Consider the following 19,156-nt stretch of genomic DNA (forward strand, 5'->3'; position numbering starts at 1 on the left):
AAATTTGTGATTTCAATTAATCTCATATAATTTTAATCCCTACCGAACAAATTAAATCAGACAAAATTAATTCTTACCGATAAAACATTAGAAACTAACGGTCATCCGAGCTCCATTGGACATTGGATGAACGAGGATGAGGTATAGTGGGGGCACAACAGGGCACTCGGTGGATTGAGTCATCTGCATCCGCGTTTGGAGTCTTTCATTGCGATTTCCGCAACCATCTCGATCGTTGACGGCTTCTTATCATATGTACATCTAACAACTCAGTTTCTCACACCAACACCAACTCCCATCTATGTCTCTTCCCCTGGGTTTCCACTACCACACTCTCAGAGGCATCGCGTTATCGCTCAGGGTTGGTGAATAAATTCCTTATTATCCCCTTCACACACTCGGGGAATAGATAGGTTGATCAGTAGGGAACTGTGCATTAAACATTATATAAAGAGCAGCTTCAAAGCAACCAATAAAAATGAATTTGGAATCATCTGTGCTATAACTGTCCGAACCACCTCAGCACCGAAAGATCTACGGTTTCGTTTTTTTTTTTTTTTTTTTTTTCATTTTTTTAATTATTTGTATTTATTGATTGAATATATATATATATATATATTATTTTTTATAGGTTTGTCTATTTTAAAATACAGTTTTTATAATTATAATTTAATTTTCAAAATAATTAAATAGATGGTAAGGATTTAATCTTTATATAATATTTTAGAATTTTCTTAAATTTATTAATTTTAAAAAATGTTAATGAGACAAATTCTCTTATGAAAGAAGTTACAATTGGGGATATGTTTTATTGACAACCCATAATATTGATAGGTAATAACATAGCATATTTAAAAATTAAAAATATGATGATAAAATGGAGGTGAATCTTTATACTTAATAATATTGTTGCATTTTTCTTAAATATATATATGTTTGATTCTTTTTATCATTAATAATAATATTAAAAAGATTATAATTTAATTAATTTTTATGAGTTTTTAAATTTTAGTAACCATGAACCTTAAATCAATTCTAAAACATTTGTAAATATTATTGTTTTAATAATTTTTTATTTTTAGCTAATTTATTTAAAACTAAATAACATAATAAATTCTAGTACATAAATTAATAAATTTTATAAATATTTTTAAGAAAATTGTAAACTAATTAATAACAAATTAATTTAATTAAAAATAATTATCTATAAGTAAATATAATTATTTGAAAAATATTTAACTGAATAAAACGAATGATAAGTTGAATTTAACCAACTAAAAAGTATGAAAAACAATATATATTTAAAAAAATATTGTTCATTGATGTTACAGGATATTGACTTTAGCCAAATACACAATTAAAAAGTTGAAAAAGATATACATTTTATAAAATAATTTGTTTGAATGGACATGGCTTATTGATTGACTTGATACAGACATAACACTTCGGTACTTTTCCATGTTCAGATATATAATAGCTTGAAAGATATTAATAAATATTTATTAAATTTAATTTAATTAAATATATTAAGATATTTAATCCTAGATTTAATTCAATTTAATATATTGATGGAAAAGGCCATTGACTTTAACCAAATAAAACATTAAAACATTTTTAAAGAATTAAAATAATTCTCTTATGTTTTAGAAAATAATTCATTTGAATGGACACGGTTCATTGATTGACTTGCATATTGACTTTATTTGGGTACTTTCTCAATGTGCAAATTGTGTATGCCTTTTGATAAGATTTCTCCTCCGTGGCCGATATTCCACACCTTAAAAATGAGAGATAGTGGGGATTCATGTCTCTTTGAGTTTTTTTTTTTAACCCTATAATGAAAGGGTTTAGAGTTCTGTTTTATCTTTAGATATCAAGATAAGGTGATGCAATAAGCACTAAAAATATAATTTGTAGTTAATTGTAGATTATTTTTATTATATTGAGAATTGATTAAATCTCATGATGTATCTGTGTAATTTATGTAATATAATAAAATTATACTTTGTGTGTATACTTTTCTTTGTAACTTGTTATCAAAGTCGGTAGTTCTGAGTTTACTCCTTTCACGAGAACCCAAGAGAATGAGAGGATTGGAGTTGAATTTTATCTGGCACTGAAGTTTAAATGGGCTGGATCTGAGTGAGGAAGGGTATCCGATATATCTAGTGTGAGGAAGCGTCCTCTTGGAGAGTGTACCACAGTGGCAGAGATCTCAACGTCCTTTCCTACAACACCATCCTCCATCCTCTTGCAGCGGCAGGGTGACTTTCAAGCTTGACGATTGGGAACGGAACAATGGACGACCCACGTCCAATCCTATTTCTGTGATCCAGGAAACCATGGACATCCATGAGTTTTCTTAATTTTTCTCTGAAATAATCGCTATCTGAGTCGTTGAAGCGTTGGGTCGTTAGTTTTTTAGTCACTGCATATGAAAAAGCATTTGATCCCTAGAAACCAACAAGATTCGATTGATTGTCTGCTCGGTTCTCTAGTTTGAGAAGATATATAATACGAGTTACCTTGAGGGTCGAATGAGCAGCAGTAATGTATTTTCTCAACTCAGTTCGATCTCTCCGCCAACCTCATAGTCGATCACTCCTCCAAACAACTCGCCAGTGGAAGTGATATCCCAAAGGAAGTATTTGTTATTCGCTGGAGAAGGAAATAGAAGAACGCAATACTGTGAGCTAGTGATTCAAGTGTTGCGTGTGGGCTAAGATTAGAATCTAACAATTATAGAGTAATTGTTCACTTCTGTTTTTTTAAATAAAAACATGGAGCAAATAATGGTTGAGAAATTTAATGGATCAAATTTTTATATATGGAAGGGCAAAGTTCAAACGAATTTAATGCATAGAAATTTGTGGGCTTTAATAAAAAGACAAGAATCAACACCTCAAGATTCAAAAAACAATTAGCTCATTGGTTGAGAAATGAAAAGAAAGTTAAATTTATTATAGGTCTTTTTTTGTGACACTGACAACTTCATCTTATAGATCTAGAAAAATCTTTTGAAAAAGGTTAAGTCAAATATTTGGGAAAAAGGTTGTGAATGTTAAATTCATTTTGAAATTACAGTTATTCAAATTCAAGATGCATGAGGGAGTATCATTGGCTACACATATAAATGATTTGAAATCACTCATAAGAGAGTTGGGGGAAACTGGAACAAAAATAGAGGATGAAGAGGGTAAAGCTATTTTGTTAAACAGTTTACCTTCCAATAACCTTAGTCAATTTTCTTCCAAATCATTAGATGAAATGGTAACAACTCTTTTGGCAAAAGAAAAGAGAATAAAAGTTAAACAATTTACCTTCCAATAACCTTAGTCAATTTTCTTCCAAATCATTAGATGAAATGGTAACAACTCTTTTGGCATAAGAAAAGAGAATAAAAGTAGGTGATATAGAGGATAACTTACAACCTGATATAACACTATTTCCCCAGGGCAGGTTCCATAAAAACAAGAAGTCAGTGAAATGTTTTTATTGCCAAAAACATGGTCACAAAACATTGTATTATAAGATTCGTGCTATTAAATGGGAAATTAAAAGAATTTGCTAACTTAGCTATTGTTGAAGACTTGCCAAAAGAAAGCTTTGAGGACTTCTCAGATTATGGTAGTGAAGATGAGGTCAATGTAGAACCGCTCAAACTCTTTTAAGCTATCAATGATGTATGTTGTATCTAAGTTATACTTGGCGCAGAACTAATTATTGTATAGTGTTGCATAATTCAAATTCACTCGGAAACCATTGAACATGTCACTAGTTAGAGTATGTTTATATTGTTATGGTTTTTTGTTCTTGGGACTCAGAAACCCTAAACAACAACTACAGGTTACAAAATGAGATCCATGTGTGAAATATATCAAGTTGTTAGATTAGTTTTTGAACACATTCAATATTCAGACGGTCTGCCTAGCCACTGATGAATTTCCGAAAACAAAATATCCCAGTGATTGGTCTATAGGATGGTTCATCACTTGAAAGCTCTTATCGTGAAGCCCCGACCAGCCAAGTTGTAAATATTGTTGACCTTGAAAAGTTGATCATTAATGGTTTCAATCAGGTGTACTTTAAGTAAGTCGTAAGAAGATGTGGAGAAAGAAAGAGGAAGTCCAGACGATTGCAGAGTGGGTAGAGTGGCTGATGAAGACCAGTGAGACAAATATGATTTTTATTTTTATTATAATGTGTTGTAATTGTGCATGTAAGAATTAAGAGAAAGTGTTGGAAGATAATTCTTCCACGTGTAATTTAAAATTAGTTGTAGATTTACAAATAGATGTTGATAGAATAGCTCAACCTCCCTATTCAGATTTGGAATTCGCTAAATCTCACACACACTATAAATATGTGTATCCCTAAGTAATATAATAATATATCTTTATTTTTAACCATATTTAATTTTCAAATATGTATATCCCTGTAATTTAAGTAATATAATAATATACATTTAATTTTAACTACATTTAATTTCTAAATATGTGTATCCCCGTAATATAATAATATACTTATATTTTTAACTATATTTAATTTCTACGGCTCCATGGAATTTGTATATTAAAATATTAAAAGATCTATGTACATTAGTAGTGAATTTCCGTGTATATTATGTACATTGTCGAGATATGTTTCACTGAATATGAAAACAAATGTGCATAAGAAAATAAGCATTTAAAAATTGAATTTACTTAATAAATCATAAGCTTTGGAGAACCCTGTAGAAAAGGATGCAATCCTATCTATCCGTGTACAATTATGGCATTGATGGTCTAGAATCACTGCGTGACTTTGCCTCGGCATTGATAAATAAAATATACAATCCGCAGTTCAAAATTAAAAACAAAAAGGGTCAACTCTACTATCCAAATTTGTATTATATAATTAAATTTACTTTACCATTCAATTTTACAATCATACATAAATTCATTAACATGTTTTGCCGTTGTGTTAAATTCATTCGTACATGATCCAATTCAGTTTACAATTTAATTTCATGTCATACTTAAAATTACAAATTATAAATATATAATTATATATCATATTTTTGACCGTCGTCCTATGTCAATTTTTTGGCCTATCTAATCGTTGGTGGCTCTGCTCTAACTATTTAACATGCGAAGCTGGATTTGTTTTTTCAACTTGTCCTGACAATAAACCACGCTGGTTGGTTCGAAACGCGTCGACAAATGGTTTCTCATGTGATTTTCGCCGAAAAACCTATCATAAACTTGTTATAGATCACAGAAGCCTCAACTCTACAATATTTACTTTAATTAAAATTAAATTTATTTGTTTCATATTTTATATTTTAGTTTTTAGTGGATGATAATTTTTTTTAGAAGATTATTATTTTTTATTATTTAAAATATATATTTTTAATGTTTAAATATATTTATATTTTTTTGGTGGAGTAATTTTTTGTCTTTGGTATTTTTATAAATTTATATAGGCAACTAAAAAAAAATTGTGTTGGTCTGTATAAGGAAATTAAATCAGACATAGAACATCAATTGTTTCAAAATATCAGAAGAAAAGATAGAGTTTTTAGTTTCTAGAAATAAACTAGGAGATTTAGCTATTTGGCTATCTCTTGTTCTCGTGAGAACTAAAACAAAAATACATAACAGGGAACTAAAAGAAGAGAGACAAAAAACCATAGAATCTTATTTATGTAAATTGATAGCTTCAATGTGGATGGGATCCTTATTATTATCAAGAGAACAATCATGATCAAGAGGAGTACGATTTTCCATTCAATTTTCACAAGCTTGTGGTACATTGCCATCAAAAGTAATTTTGTTCAGAAAATATGATGTCTTCCTTGATCTCATTTCGATCTGAAAGCACTCTTCCCTAGAGAAACTTGAGGGGTTAGTGGATGTATGCTCTATACATGTATTAATTATACCTACCCCTAAATATAACGAACATCAGAAACCTAATCTACCACGTGTCTACAAAATTGTAGTGCTCATTAGAGAGTTCATTTTCCACTTGTGTGGTTTCATCATACACTGGTTGATGGGTAAGATAATGAGGAGTTGACATTTAACTTGAGTTTGAGCTAGGGAATGACCTCTCTCTTGGTAAAATGTTGCTCCCCCATTACTCAAGCTTTTTATCTAGGCATGGAAAGGAACCCGAAGAAAGAGAGGGCTTGACATACGTTAGTGGCCCACCAAGTGTCGCAGAGGAAAGTCATAGCCCCTTAGGCTTATCGAAACCACCAAAGTGTTGATCCATCGGGAGACCTGTAGCATATCAAGTAGAAGAAATTGGACCAAACCGAAAGCTAGAATTAAAAATGTATAACTAGAATGTCTCAAGGTACCTTCACTCTATAAGTTCGTCATGCTTCAGAGGTCTGTAACCTTTTTCATCAATCCCATCAATATTGTTGGTGTTCGGTTGGTAGTTAGATGTGTTTGTAATGAATTAATTGAGTTATAAGCTCATTTGAGCCTCTTTTTAACCATGTTAAGGGCTTGATCAAGGGTTTCTTAAATCCGTGATCAAGTCATTTGAATTTATATCAAAAGCACGTTATTGATTATTTTAAGCACTTGATCGAGTTACTAAGGTCCTAAAAATCAAGGTTTTAGCTCCCCTTATGCAGATTTCCCTAAAACACCATTTTGTACCCTAACGGACTTAAGGAAAAAGTTGTCTTTAAGTGGCGGAGTTGATCGTGTTGGATTCATGGAGGAATCCTCTAACCAATGGCATATGAGTTTGAAATTTTTGAATTCATATGATATTTATCATCTAATTTCATTTAAACATAATGCTTAAATTGTTTTGAACAATTTCGAAGGGGATGACTAAAAAAGAAATAACATAAAATATACACTTAGAAAAAAATTCAAAAAATACCAGTATCTTCATTTACGAGTCCTCTTCAAAAGGGTAATCTTGGTTTTTGAATTTGTTTAAATATTTGAAAATAAATCTTACGTGAACATGTGTCTCCAAAACACAATTTAACTATTACTTTGCCAACTTCGAAAAAAAGAGCATAGATTATTTTTTTTAATATGCATTACTTATTTCTCTCTGTGTAGATCATGCTTACACACACACATATATTAAACTTATACATTTTATACTAAATTATGCTACATGAATACACACATACCCCTTAAGATGTGTGAAAATTTGCAAGGCAAAGAATTTCATTTAATGAGAAATTGACAAATTATTTGAAACTAAATTTTTAAGTAAAAAATATCATTATGAAAACAACATAATTTTCAACAAATTTTCTTTTTACTCTGAATCAAAATTCACAACAGTTATATGAATTTTGAGGCATTCAATTCGATAAAACAGTAAAAATTTGAAATTTCGCTCTCACTGATTTTAATCCTAACGGTTCCAAATATTGAGGGTTTAATACTCAATTTATCTGCAAAATACATTTTTCCATCTACATTATCATTGAAGTCTTCAAAGAAGTCTCTTCAAAAGGCCATGTGACATGTTGGTCATGTTTGAAGCAACCATGCATCCCTCTAAGAGGTTAATGAAATGTGAAACAAATCTTTAGCTACTCCAATATTGCAATGGTAAACAATATAATTAGTAGATTGAAGTGATTTACCTTTTTATTGATTTAGTGTTTTACCTCTATCTTCTTTATGTTCTTGTTTGTCTTTGATATTCTCCTAGGGGATTGTGCATGTTGATGTATCATATCCATATTTACCAAGATGAATGTAATGAAAAACAGATCTTATTCCTTGATGGTTTTTACACCCCAGCCTTTGTAATTATTTATTCCACATCCTCTTTTACTGTCACTCTCTCTAGAAGAATGATGTGATTAATACTTCCATTTATTACCAAAAAAACATTATTTCTTTAAGAGATTTAGCTACTATATTCCCCTCCCCAAAATCTTTATATTGTTCTTTAATTTTCTCAACCAAAGAGCTAATTGTGATGGATGTGAGTTGGTCACTATCTTGTGGGGATTCAAGACAATGAGAGTATGGGTAGAGGGCATAGATTAAGGCTATGAGAGGAATGTATACATTCATTCTAATGCAATCTATGTCATGCATGATCGCTCTAATTTCATAAGCTAGAGACAATGGATCATCATATTACAACTTAAAGTTGAAGAGTTTGACCATCAGTTGTATAATATCTAATTATGTTTTCAAGTCGTACAGGCCTTTCATCTTACTTAATGGAGCATAAGAATATGTAATAAAAATTGTATGATGGCTCCCCTATTCATTTATTAACGTAGTAATCAAGGCATAAGGTTTATTGTCCTTATACTTCCATATCGATAGCTCCTTATGTGATGTATGCTTGGTAGGTGTGTTATACTTTTCCTTTTTAGTAGAAGCTTCTCCTTTGTAGCTACCATTGTTATAAGTTATTTAGAATGAGGGTGTTCTTGGTCTTTTGGGAACATTCCTTGTGGTTCTCCTTAACAGTTAGAACTACATCTATAATGGATATGAGAGAATGCATTATTGGTTCTTTTCTAGTATGCTACAACATCTTCATGAGACTGAGGATTAGCATAATTGCACATAAGAAATTCAAGTATTAAAATTTATAAATGGAAAAGATTGTAAAATTAAAAATCAATCTCCATCGTGGAAAAGAGAAATCATAAAAAAAACTTGTAAAACAATTGAATGTAGTAACACTAATCATTTTTATTTTTTTTAGGGATAGCTTGATGGACCCTACGATGGGTGCCACATTTCTATACTATACTCAATTCCAATTATCATGACAACATTCTATGGAAAGAACCCAACAACTATATTCTGTAGAATCATGAAAATGACAAACTAATCCCATTAGCATCATGATTCTCTCGCTACTTCAAGTTAAGGTCAAGAGTTTCATTTTGGAAATGAGTCAAATCAAAATCATTCACTCGTAGAAAATCATTGAACCTATCCCACAATGAACCTATGATACCTCTATGCATCTCATCACCCAACATTTCATACTTTTGTACACCATAGACTTAATAACCACTAAGGCTTTGATCATATGGCATAAGATGAAGGGTAATTGGGATTTCATTTAATGAGCAAGGAAACCTTTAGTAGAGAGGAAATATACATGTATTTATTGCATGAACAATGGGTATTGGAGAATAATGAGTTTAAGGAAGAAGGTAACAAGGGAGTAGAGCATGATGTTAAATAGGGAAGAGTAGAATTTTGAACATCTCAATGATGAAGAAGAGGGCAAGGACTCTTAATAGACTCATGGGGATACTCAACTGGTTGAGTAACTTGTAATGGATGCAGGATGAAGAGATAAATAATTCTTAGTGATAGTGATGTCAAAGATGAGATACCAACTATGGAGCTCAAAAATAACATGGCCCATTTCAAGTTGGAGGAGAGAATAAAGGAGTTAATATTCCTTTGATAAAACTATGAGAGGTTAGTCCTAAATTGAATGTTTTTTCTATTAGAGTACAATTGGATTTATACAACTTAAACTACTATTCAGTTCATTACCTAAGAGTCAATTTATCTTCATGTTCCTAATCCTTTATAAATTATATTTCCATGAAAAAAATATCATAGTATTATGTCAATTATGTTTTTCCCTATTCATTCAACCATTTACCACCTAGTAACTCTTAGAGTTGTTATGGAGTCTGAGAAAGCTTAACCAAAAGGTTATAGTAATATATCTTTTCTTTGTTGATTTATGTGAATCCTTTCATGTAGTACCTCAGATAAAACTTTAGAAACTAATTGACAAAGTAGGAATTCTAGTGGAGTGAAGAGAAGCTAATTTTCATTTATATGAATAGGCTAGTAGAAAATCAATGTTCTTGATAAATAATAAAAACAAAAAAATGAAAGTTGAAATTAATAACAGTATTGAGGTAAAACAAAGGTGTCTTCTCCTTTCAACATTATTTGGCATATTCATAGATTAAAAATAATAGACAAAAATATACACATAAAAAAGTATTCCTTTGAATTAAACATATTGTGTTTTGTGATTAGAAAACCATATCTTAATGACCAAAACAAAATTTTATTTTATAGATGTATACACATTTATGATGAGTAAATGCACATGCATATGGATTTTCTTTGACTTTTATTTTATTCTATTTCATTTACAACTTTACATCTATATTTATGGTTTTAGATATAACACTTATCTTTGTGTGCAATGTTTAATGACATTTAATATTACATGTTGATGTAACACTTTTCTATTCAATTTTCTTGATCAGTTTTATTTCAAACTCTTTACATATAATATTTTATGTTTCTAACTTCTTCTTGACAACATTGTAAATGGCTAGATTGAGTGTTCCAAGCTCCTACTTCTTTTTGACAACATTGTAAGTGGTTTGATTCAACCTTCCATGTTTTTTCTACATCAAGCATTTTTTTTTTTTTTTTATATATGTGGTTCTTGTTCACTTGTTACATTCATGGAGTATTGTTCCAAATAGATCTACCTAAAAAGATCCCTTTCCCTTGATTCAAACATGGAGCCTAACCTTAAAAGATAAGGAAATAATTAAACCAATAATCTCCCAATAGTAAAAGTACTTAACTAAAAATACTCAATCAATTAAACTCACCCTCAAAATTATCATGCACTAGATTATATATATATATATATGATTTTATTTTAAAAATATGACTTAAAAAAAGAAATAAGAACTCAAGCTATTAAAATATAACTTCTTCACCATTCCAAAAAACTTGCTTTAATAAAAATAAATAAAAACTTCAAAAATTCAAAAAACTTCGATATAACTAAACATCTATCATTAAACATATTAGAAAATAAAATAAAATATTAAACATCATCATTAAACATATTAGAAAATAAAATAAAATATTCAAATTAAATTCAGTTCCATATATGAGAATACATCTACTTTTCAAGATAGCTGATTTAACCGCTTTGGCTCATCAATATTATACAACCTTATAAATAACTCTGTTTAGAAAATTCATAAGAAGTTCAGTCACGGAAAATTTATTTAGAAATATATCGAGGAAAAAATGAACAATTTCAATTTTTTTTTACAATGTAATTTAACAAAAACAAAAAATCTCGCTATACTTTAATAATCTTCACTTTTACAATTTATGGAGTAGTTAAGTAATATTGTTATACTTTAATAGTCGTCACTTCCAACGATTTATATACTTAGGGAACACTCGCTCCTACCAATGAAGCCGGATCGCAGAACACTAAATGACCACTAAGGTTGTGTTATGAAATTCCATCAAAATTGTAAATATGTGCACAATTTAATGACCACTAAGGTTGTGTTATGAAATTCCATCAAAATTGTAAATATGTGCACAATTTTCTGCGGGTTGTATGCGAGGAGTAAAAGACGTGCAATATAGTCACTACTAAATGTCTAATAGATTATGTAAATGGAAAGAACAATATCCAACAGGTATCTCTATAAGGTCGGATGAGACCGATAAAAAATATATGGAATTTTTTTCAGAATTTATCTATTCACTACATTAGCAGGACACATAACAAAATAGCCGATGATTTACGGAAGAAAGGACTAATAGCCATAGAAGAAGATATGTATATCATGATCAAAATAGGAGAAGACAGGACAGAAGTAGAAAGTCTAAAGTTGCAGGGATTATAAAAAAGGCAGAACTCCAATACAGATAAGTTCATAAAAAGCTCTGTTTCTTTTTGTTTTTGTTTAAAATTATGTACAAATTTTGTTTCAGCTACTGTAAAGAAAACACATGAGTAATGCCTATTGTATGGTAGTGATTTCCAAAATATGTAAATGTCTAGAGACATATCAGTTGAAAATAATTAATATTATTTTGTACTAATGGGGAAATGGTTACACAAGTTGTAACGTATCTCCTTAGTTTAGGATTTATTCCTAGAGTTTAGGAGTTTGTTTGCAACTTCCTGAGTTCTAGTAATGTACTTAATGATGTAATTGCTCATTTGATGAAAGTAGTGTACGGAGAGAGTTCTCTTTGTTTGAGTGCAGTGTCTAGGTGCAGTACTCACCTGTGAGCTGTAACTCCTTCCTTTTCAATTCAAATTTGATTTTTATCTTGGTATCAGAGCACAGAGTAGGGATAGCCTTAATTTTTTTTTTAGGATGCATCATTGATTACAGAACTGTAGTGGCGGTGGAGTGTACAGAAGCATTCGTAGAATCAGGTGGACTGCAGTAACACCTAAAGACAGGTCTCAGATCACTGATCATCTCTGAGCGGAAGAAAGGGTTGGTGCAGTTTCGTCGCGAATAGTCACGCCATTTTTTAGGGTAACGAAGGGTTGGCGCGGTTTATTAAGGAACAGTCGCACCATTTGGCGCGGTTTTGAGAGAGATAGTAGCGCCAGCGCGCCAGAAAGTGCTATTGGCATGGAAAATCAAGCTTTAATCGCGCCAATTTCGTAAGACGCGTCAATTTTGTTTCTGGCGCGGGTATTTAGCTGTCGAGAAGCGCCAGCCTCTTTCTCTTTGGAAAATCTGCAATTTTTGCAGATCGACCTTGCCCGGTGGTGGCACTTTGAAATTTCAGATCTGTTCGGTGGCAGCAAATCGGAGTTGCCCGGTGGTGGCGCATTGAAGTTCCGGATCTGCTCAGTGGCAGCAGATTGGACTTGCCCAGTGGTGGCGCATTAGAGTTCCTGATCTACTCGATGGTAGCAGATCGGACTTGCCCGGTGGTGGCGCATTGGAGTTCTGGATCTACTCGGTGGTAGTAGATCAGACTTGTCTGGTGGTGGCGCATTGGAGTTCTGGATCTGTTGGTGGTAGCAGATCGGACTTGCCCGGTGGTGGCGCATTGGAGTTCCGGATCTGTTTGGTGGTAGCAGATCGGACTTGCCTAGTGGTGGCGAATTGAAGATACAAATGTTTTTTCAGGAAAACAGAGGTTCGAATCTGGTATGTGGTGATTTTTTTTTAGTGTATCCTGAAAGTGTACAGTTGGATAGATTTATTCATCAGAGAATCAGAAATTTTATCAATCCAATATGAATAACATTATAGAATCATATCTCCACAAGTTTGGCAAACTCTGGGATCGAATTTCACCAACTGGAAATTCAAGATGCAGACTTTACTTGAAAGTGAAAATGCGTGGTCGATCGTTACAGGAAATGAGCTGAGATCAAGATCAGCCACACAAGAACAAGATTGGGATAAAAGGGAGACAAAAGCGAAGGTCATATTGAAGATGTCTGTCAAGGACAATGTTATCCCACACATTAGAGACTGTAAATCAGCCACTGACATTTGAACGACGATAAAAAACCTATACCAGACACAGAATACAAACCGTGTCTTGTCACTCAAAGGCAAGCTGTTTGCATTGATGATGGAGGAGAATGAGTCCGCTGCTGGATTCATTGCTAGAGTCAAAGACCTGAAGGACAGATTGGGAGATATCGGAGAGAAAGTTTTCGATTCAAATCTGGTCACGATGACGTTGAATTGAATGATTGATGAATACCAGACGTTTATCACAGGGCTGTCAGCAAGGGAGAAATCCCCTTCATTTGAAGAGCTGACAGTGATTCTGATACAAGAAGAAGAGCGACGACAAAATTTGAAATCAAAGAGCAATGACCTTGCTCTGATGGCAAAAATGAGACAGTATAGAGGGAAGCAGAATCAGCAACCGCAGCAACAGCAACAGAAAGGAGCCAACACATTTCAGAAGAGACTGTTTAAAGGTATGTCTGCTAATAATTTTCCCAGCAAGAAATGTTTTTACTGTGGAAAACCTGGACATGAGATTAAAGATTATTATAAGAGGCAGGCAGACGAAGGAAGAAACAAACAGAGAAAACATAAGGGTTACTTTGTTAAGGAAGAAGAGGATCATAGCCACGAACTTCGACTATTTATAGTCGATTGTGCCCTTTCAACTTCAAAGGGAGATGAGGACGACATATGGTATGTTGACTCGGGCGCATCCTCACATATGACTGGTAAGAAGGATTGGTTTGAATTTCTTGAAGAAACTTCATGTGGGTCGAAAATCTATTTAGGAGATGATAGTGGACATGAGATCAAAGGATATGGTGACATTCCTGTAAAATTACCTAGCAGAGACATTAGACACCTTAAAAATGTATTGTATGTTCCAGGAATTAAGAAAAATTTGGTCTCTGTCTCAATGATTACTGATCAGGACATGCAAGTTCAATTCTTTAAGACTAATTGTGTCATTAAAGATAGTCAGATGGAAACAGTTGCAACAGGAGTCCGCGTGGGGAGCCTGTATAGACTAGATGTGAAGAGTATGCCACAACAAGCAATGGTTGCAGCTAGATCGACAACTGAAAATCTCTGGCATCAGAGATTCGTCCATCTTAATCTGCAAAACCTCATCCTACTTCAGAGAAAAGGTATGGTCGATGGACTCCCTGTTTTCCATAATGTTAAGCTGGATTGTGATGGATGTGCATTAGGGAAAACGCATAGAGAAGAGTTCCATTTGCATGTTAATAGAAAGGAAAGAGACATTTTAGAACTGGTTCATACAGACATATGTGGACCTATGCAAACCAGGTCATTAGGATGAGCATATTACTTTCTCTTATTTACAGATTATTGCACTAGATTTTCATGGACATACTTTCTGAGTAAAAAGAGTCAAGATTTTCAGTATTTTAAAGAGTTTAAATCCATGGTAGAAAACCAGACAGGAAAAATGATAAAAATTCTCCTCTCAGATCAAGGGGGAGAATACAGGTTGGGAGAAATCAGGGATTTCTGTAAGCATCATGGGACTGTGCAACAGTTTACAGTGCCCCACACTCCACAACAGAATGGTGTGGCAAAACGGAAGAACAAAACTCTTGTGGAGTGTGCAAGGAGCATGCTTCAAGGTAAGGGTTTATCAAATGGTATTTGGGCAGAAGCTATTAACACTGCTGTGTATTTAAAAAATAGGAGTGCTACTAGATGTTTAGGCTTCAAAACCCCTTTTGAAACATTGTTTGGATTCAAACTAGCAGTGAGTCACTTAAGAATATTTGGGTCAAAAGCTTATGCTCATATACCTAAGGCAGATAGGAAGAAGTTAGATCCTAAATCCCTGAAATGTATATTTGTTGGATATGGAACTGAGTTCAAGGCATATAAGTTATTTAATCCTGTGACTCACAAGGTTTTTGCAAGCAGAAATGTCATATTTCATGAACAAGTTGAAGAAGGAAAGAATGACTCTAACAGTGATTGGCACATTCCATTGCTATTGGAAGAAAACAGTGAGAAAGATGAGGAGCAGGAGAAACAAGAGGAAGAAGTAACAGACAATGTAATCAATGATGATGCAAGCCCAGAAAAGGCTGAAATAGACAACATTGAGGTAAGTCCCCTACCAAGGAGATCAGGTAGGAAGACTCGATTATCTTCTAAATTGAAAGGATATGCATTAATGTCAAAGATTTTAAACATTGTAGAACCTGCAAATTATGAGGAAGCTAATAAATATGATGCATGGAAGGCTACAATGTATGAGGAAATAGAATCAATAAACAAAAACCATACTTGAGATTTGGTTGAATTGCCTGAAGGTAAAACCCCCATAAGATGCAAATGGTTGTATAAACCAAAAATAAATGCAGATGGGAGTATAGAGAAACTTAAAGCTAGACTGGTAGCAAAGGGTTACTCACAGAAAGAGGGAATAGATTTTGATGAGACCTTTGCTCCTGTAGCCAAATTAAACACCATTAGAATGCTAATTTCCTTAGCAACAAAACACAAATGGCAGCTACACCAGCTAGATATCAAGTCTACATTTCTAAATGGTGACTTAAAGGAAGAAATTTATTTAGTACAACCTGAAGGTTTTGTGAAAAGGGGCAGGAACATCTTGTGTGTAAATTGAAAAAGGCACTTTATGGTTTAAAACAGGCACCCAAGTCGTGGTATGAGAAAATTGACTCATTTTTTGTTCAGCATGGCTTTCATAGGAGCTTGAATGATCCAAATCTGTATACCAAGTTTAATAAACAGAGGCAAATTATTTTGATTTCTTTGTATGTAGATGATATGATCATAACAGGGAATGCTAACAATCTGATAAAGGAAATCAAACAGCAGATGTCACAAGTGTTTGAGATGAAAGATCTCGGAAACCTTAATTGTTGCTTGGGATTGGAGGTGTGGAAAGATTATGGATAAACTTTTCAAACTCAAGGGAAGTATGCCAGAAGCTTGCTGGAAAGGTTCAGAATGGAGCAGTGCAGATCAGCAGCAACACCATTATAGCAGAACTTAAAGTTGAGCAGTGACGATGGTACTAAAGAGGTGGATGCTACCATCTACAGACAGCTAGTTGGCAGTTTGATATATCTAACAACAACTAGACCAGATTTTGCATATTCTATTAGTGTGTTGAGCCATTTCATATCAAAACCACTCGAAAGTTACTAGGTCGCAACAAAAAGTGTGTTGAGGTATCTTAGTGGTACTAGTAGTTATGGCATTTTGTACACTGACACTTCTGATGTTATTCTAGCAGGTTTTTCAGATTCCGATTGGGCAGGTAACTTGGATGATCGAAGATCTATCACAGGTTACGCATTCAGCATTGGATCTGGGGTCATAGCATGGAGCAACAAAAAGCAGCACACTGTAGCTCTATCTTCATGTGAAGCTGAGTACCAAGCATTGTGTGCAGCCACATGTGAAGCTATCTGGTTGAGAAGACTTCTCAACGATGCAGGAGAAGAGCAGAAAGAATCAACTATTATCAAAACCGACAACCAGAGTACCATCAAGCTTGCATACAATCCAGTCTTTCATAAAAATACCAAGCATATCGATACTCAAGTTCATTTTGTTCGAGAGAAACAACAGTCAAAAGAGATATGTGTTGAATATTGTAAAACTTGTGATAACATGGCTGATATTTTTACTAAGCCTCTTGGGCGTATAAAGTTTGAATTGTTTAGAGGGATGCTAGGAGTTCAAGATAATCCTTTCTCCATTAAGGGGGGGAGTTGAAAAAAATTAATATTATTTTGTATTCGTGGAGAAATGGTTACACAAATTGTAACGTATCTCTTTGGTTTAGGATTTGTTCCTAGAGTTTAGGAGTTTGGTTGCTACTACCTGAGTTCTAGTAATATACTTAATGATGTAATTGCTCATTTGATGAAAGTAAAGTGTACGGAGAGAGTTCTCATTGTTTGAGTGCAATCTCCACGTGCAGTGCTCACCTGTGAGCTGTAACTCCTTCTTTACAATTCAAGTCTGATTTTTATCTATATCTAGAGCTTATAGCATCTCTTTGAAATTTTGTGATATATTTGCAATATGCCTGACAAAATTTAATTACAAAATTGTTACATTTTGTAATCTATAATTCAGTTGCATATATTTAAAATATTTTCTAAGGCATATAGTCATGTTGTGGATACCACAATGCTTATGAGAACCATTTATCTTTCATAATTATGTACTGTTTTTAACCTATTATAAAACAAAGAATTTTTTCCTACTTAAAAAACAATCACTACCACATGCAAAATGTGTGCACAATTTCTCTTTTCCAGTTTTAGTGGAACGGTGAAAAGCGTGCAACGAAATCGCTGCAATATTGTTGACCCTCTCGATAAATTGACTTTCGTGTACAACCCATTGCAAATAGTAATCTTGGTTACAACTTGGCACGCAGACTTCGTCAAAGACGGCACGATAAAATAGCATGTCATGGATCATCTCCTACCCGTTTCGGTATTTAGCTTCTAATTTTTCGGTACCATAAGTTTGGAAAGTGTCCCGAATCTGGAAGTAAATATCAACACTACTTAAATCCAACAAAATTTTTGAATAATCTATATATAATATTTGTAATTTGCAATTTGGAATAATCTATATATAATATTTGTAATGTGCAATTTTTGCTGGCCATTTTTTAAGAAATTTTTGCTGGCCAGTTTTTGAGTCTTTCACTGCGTTTTCCGCAACCATTTCGATTGTGGACGGCTTCTTCCTAAATGTGTTATTATATTACAATGATACACCTCATCCTCATCTTCTCAGATCACACAACTACCCATCATCCCCTATCTTCAGGGTTTCCCCTTGCATACTCTCACAGGTTTCCTGTTATCGCTCTTTCGGACATTAATTCGTTATTATTATCTTCACTGAGGCGGATTCTAAGTGGAAATAAAGATATCGATAAGTAGAGAACAGTGGATTAACTAAAGCTTGAAATCAAGAAATAAAAATCAATGGGGAATCATCTATGCTGTGCTAAATCGTTCAGAACCACCGCGGCAGCGAAAGTTATACGGTGCAGCGATGGTGGCATTCAAAAATTTGGGGAGGCAATTACAGTGGGAGAGCTGATGGTGGACAATCCCCAACAATTCGTGTGCAATTTCAGTGATCTCCAAGCAGGGCGTCGCATCGCAGCCCTCCGTCTTGAGGAGGATTTGGCGTTGGGTGGCGTCTATGCTCTTCTCCCAATGCAAAAATATTTGCGGTGTGTACTATCGTCTTCTGACATGGCCTCGCTTAATTTGTTAGCATCCCAATGCAACTCGGCCCTTAGAGAGCACTCCTGTAACTCTAGAGTCTTTCCAGCCGTTGGCAGTGGCCCTTTATGTGAATTTTCTTTAAACAATGGCAGTGCCGAGAAGACAAATCAATTGCAAACAAAATTGAAAGATGGGTTTGTGGTGCCAAAGTTGGAGTTAAATGAAGATGAAGACCAACCGACAGAGTTGGGTTTGGGGTTGAGTCAGCACAGGGTACGCGGTTTTAGGTATTGGAAACCAGTGCTGGAGACGATAAAGGAATCCCCGCGTGTTGGCAAGCCCTAAAATCGCGGAAGATCCCTCACAACATGTTTTGGGGAATTTTGGGGATTGAAGTTCCAGTTTCAGTCCATTTAACATTAACATAAGAATTTGTGAAGATTGCCTCCATGCAACTACCGAGCTATCCAAACCAAGTTCCCAGACATTGCAAGGTTTTGGGAATGGGGTTGGTCCACACTGGAATCTCTACAAACTAAAAATGATTATTCTTTTTAATTTCATAATTGTTTCCTCAATGGATAATTTACTCCCTATTTAAATATAATTTATTTTATTAAATTATTGTTTTTCACTTTGAATGATAATCCTTTCGATTTAA

General features: G+C 33.6%; 1 protein-coding gene across 1 annotated transcript; it reads left to right on the forward strand.

Annotated features, from left to right (window-relative positions):
• Positions 1–18,246: 18,246 nt before the first annotated feature.
• On the forward strand, positions 18,247–18,907 carry LOC149177965 (uncharacterized). The gene has a single exon (XM_089423505.1). The coding sequence runs from the start codon at positions 18,247–18,249 to the stop codon at positions 18,838–18,840; it is 594 nt and encodes a 197-aa protein (XP_089279631.1). The 3' UTR covers positions 18,841–18,907.
• The last annotated feature ends 249 nt before the right edge of the window (positions 18,908–19,156 follow it).

Source organism: Pinus tabuliformis, chromosome 4_1, assembly GCF_031772625.1.
Source record: "Pinus tabuliformis cultivar Carrire ecotype Pingquan chromosome 4_1, CPIR1, whole genome shotgun sequence".
In the NCBI taxonomy this organism is placed as follows: Eukaryota; Viridiplantae; Streptophyta; class Pinopsida; order Pinales; family Pinaceae; genus Pinus; species Pinus tabuliformis.

Excerpts from the sequence above, each read along its gene's own strand:
- LOC149177965 (XM_089423505.1), top strand. The coding sequence starts at position 18,247 with ATGGGGAATCATCTATGCTGTGCTAAATCGTTCAGAACCACCGCGGCA.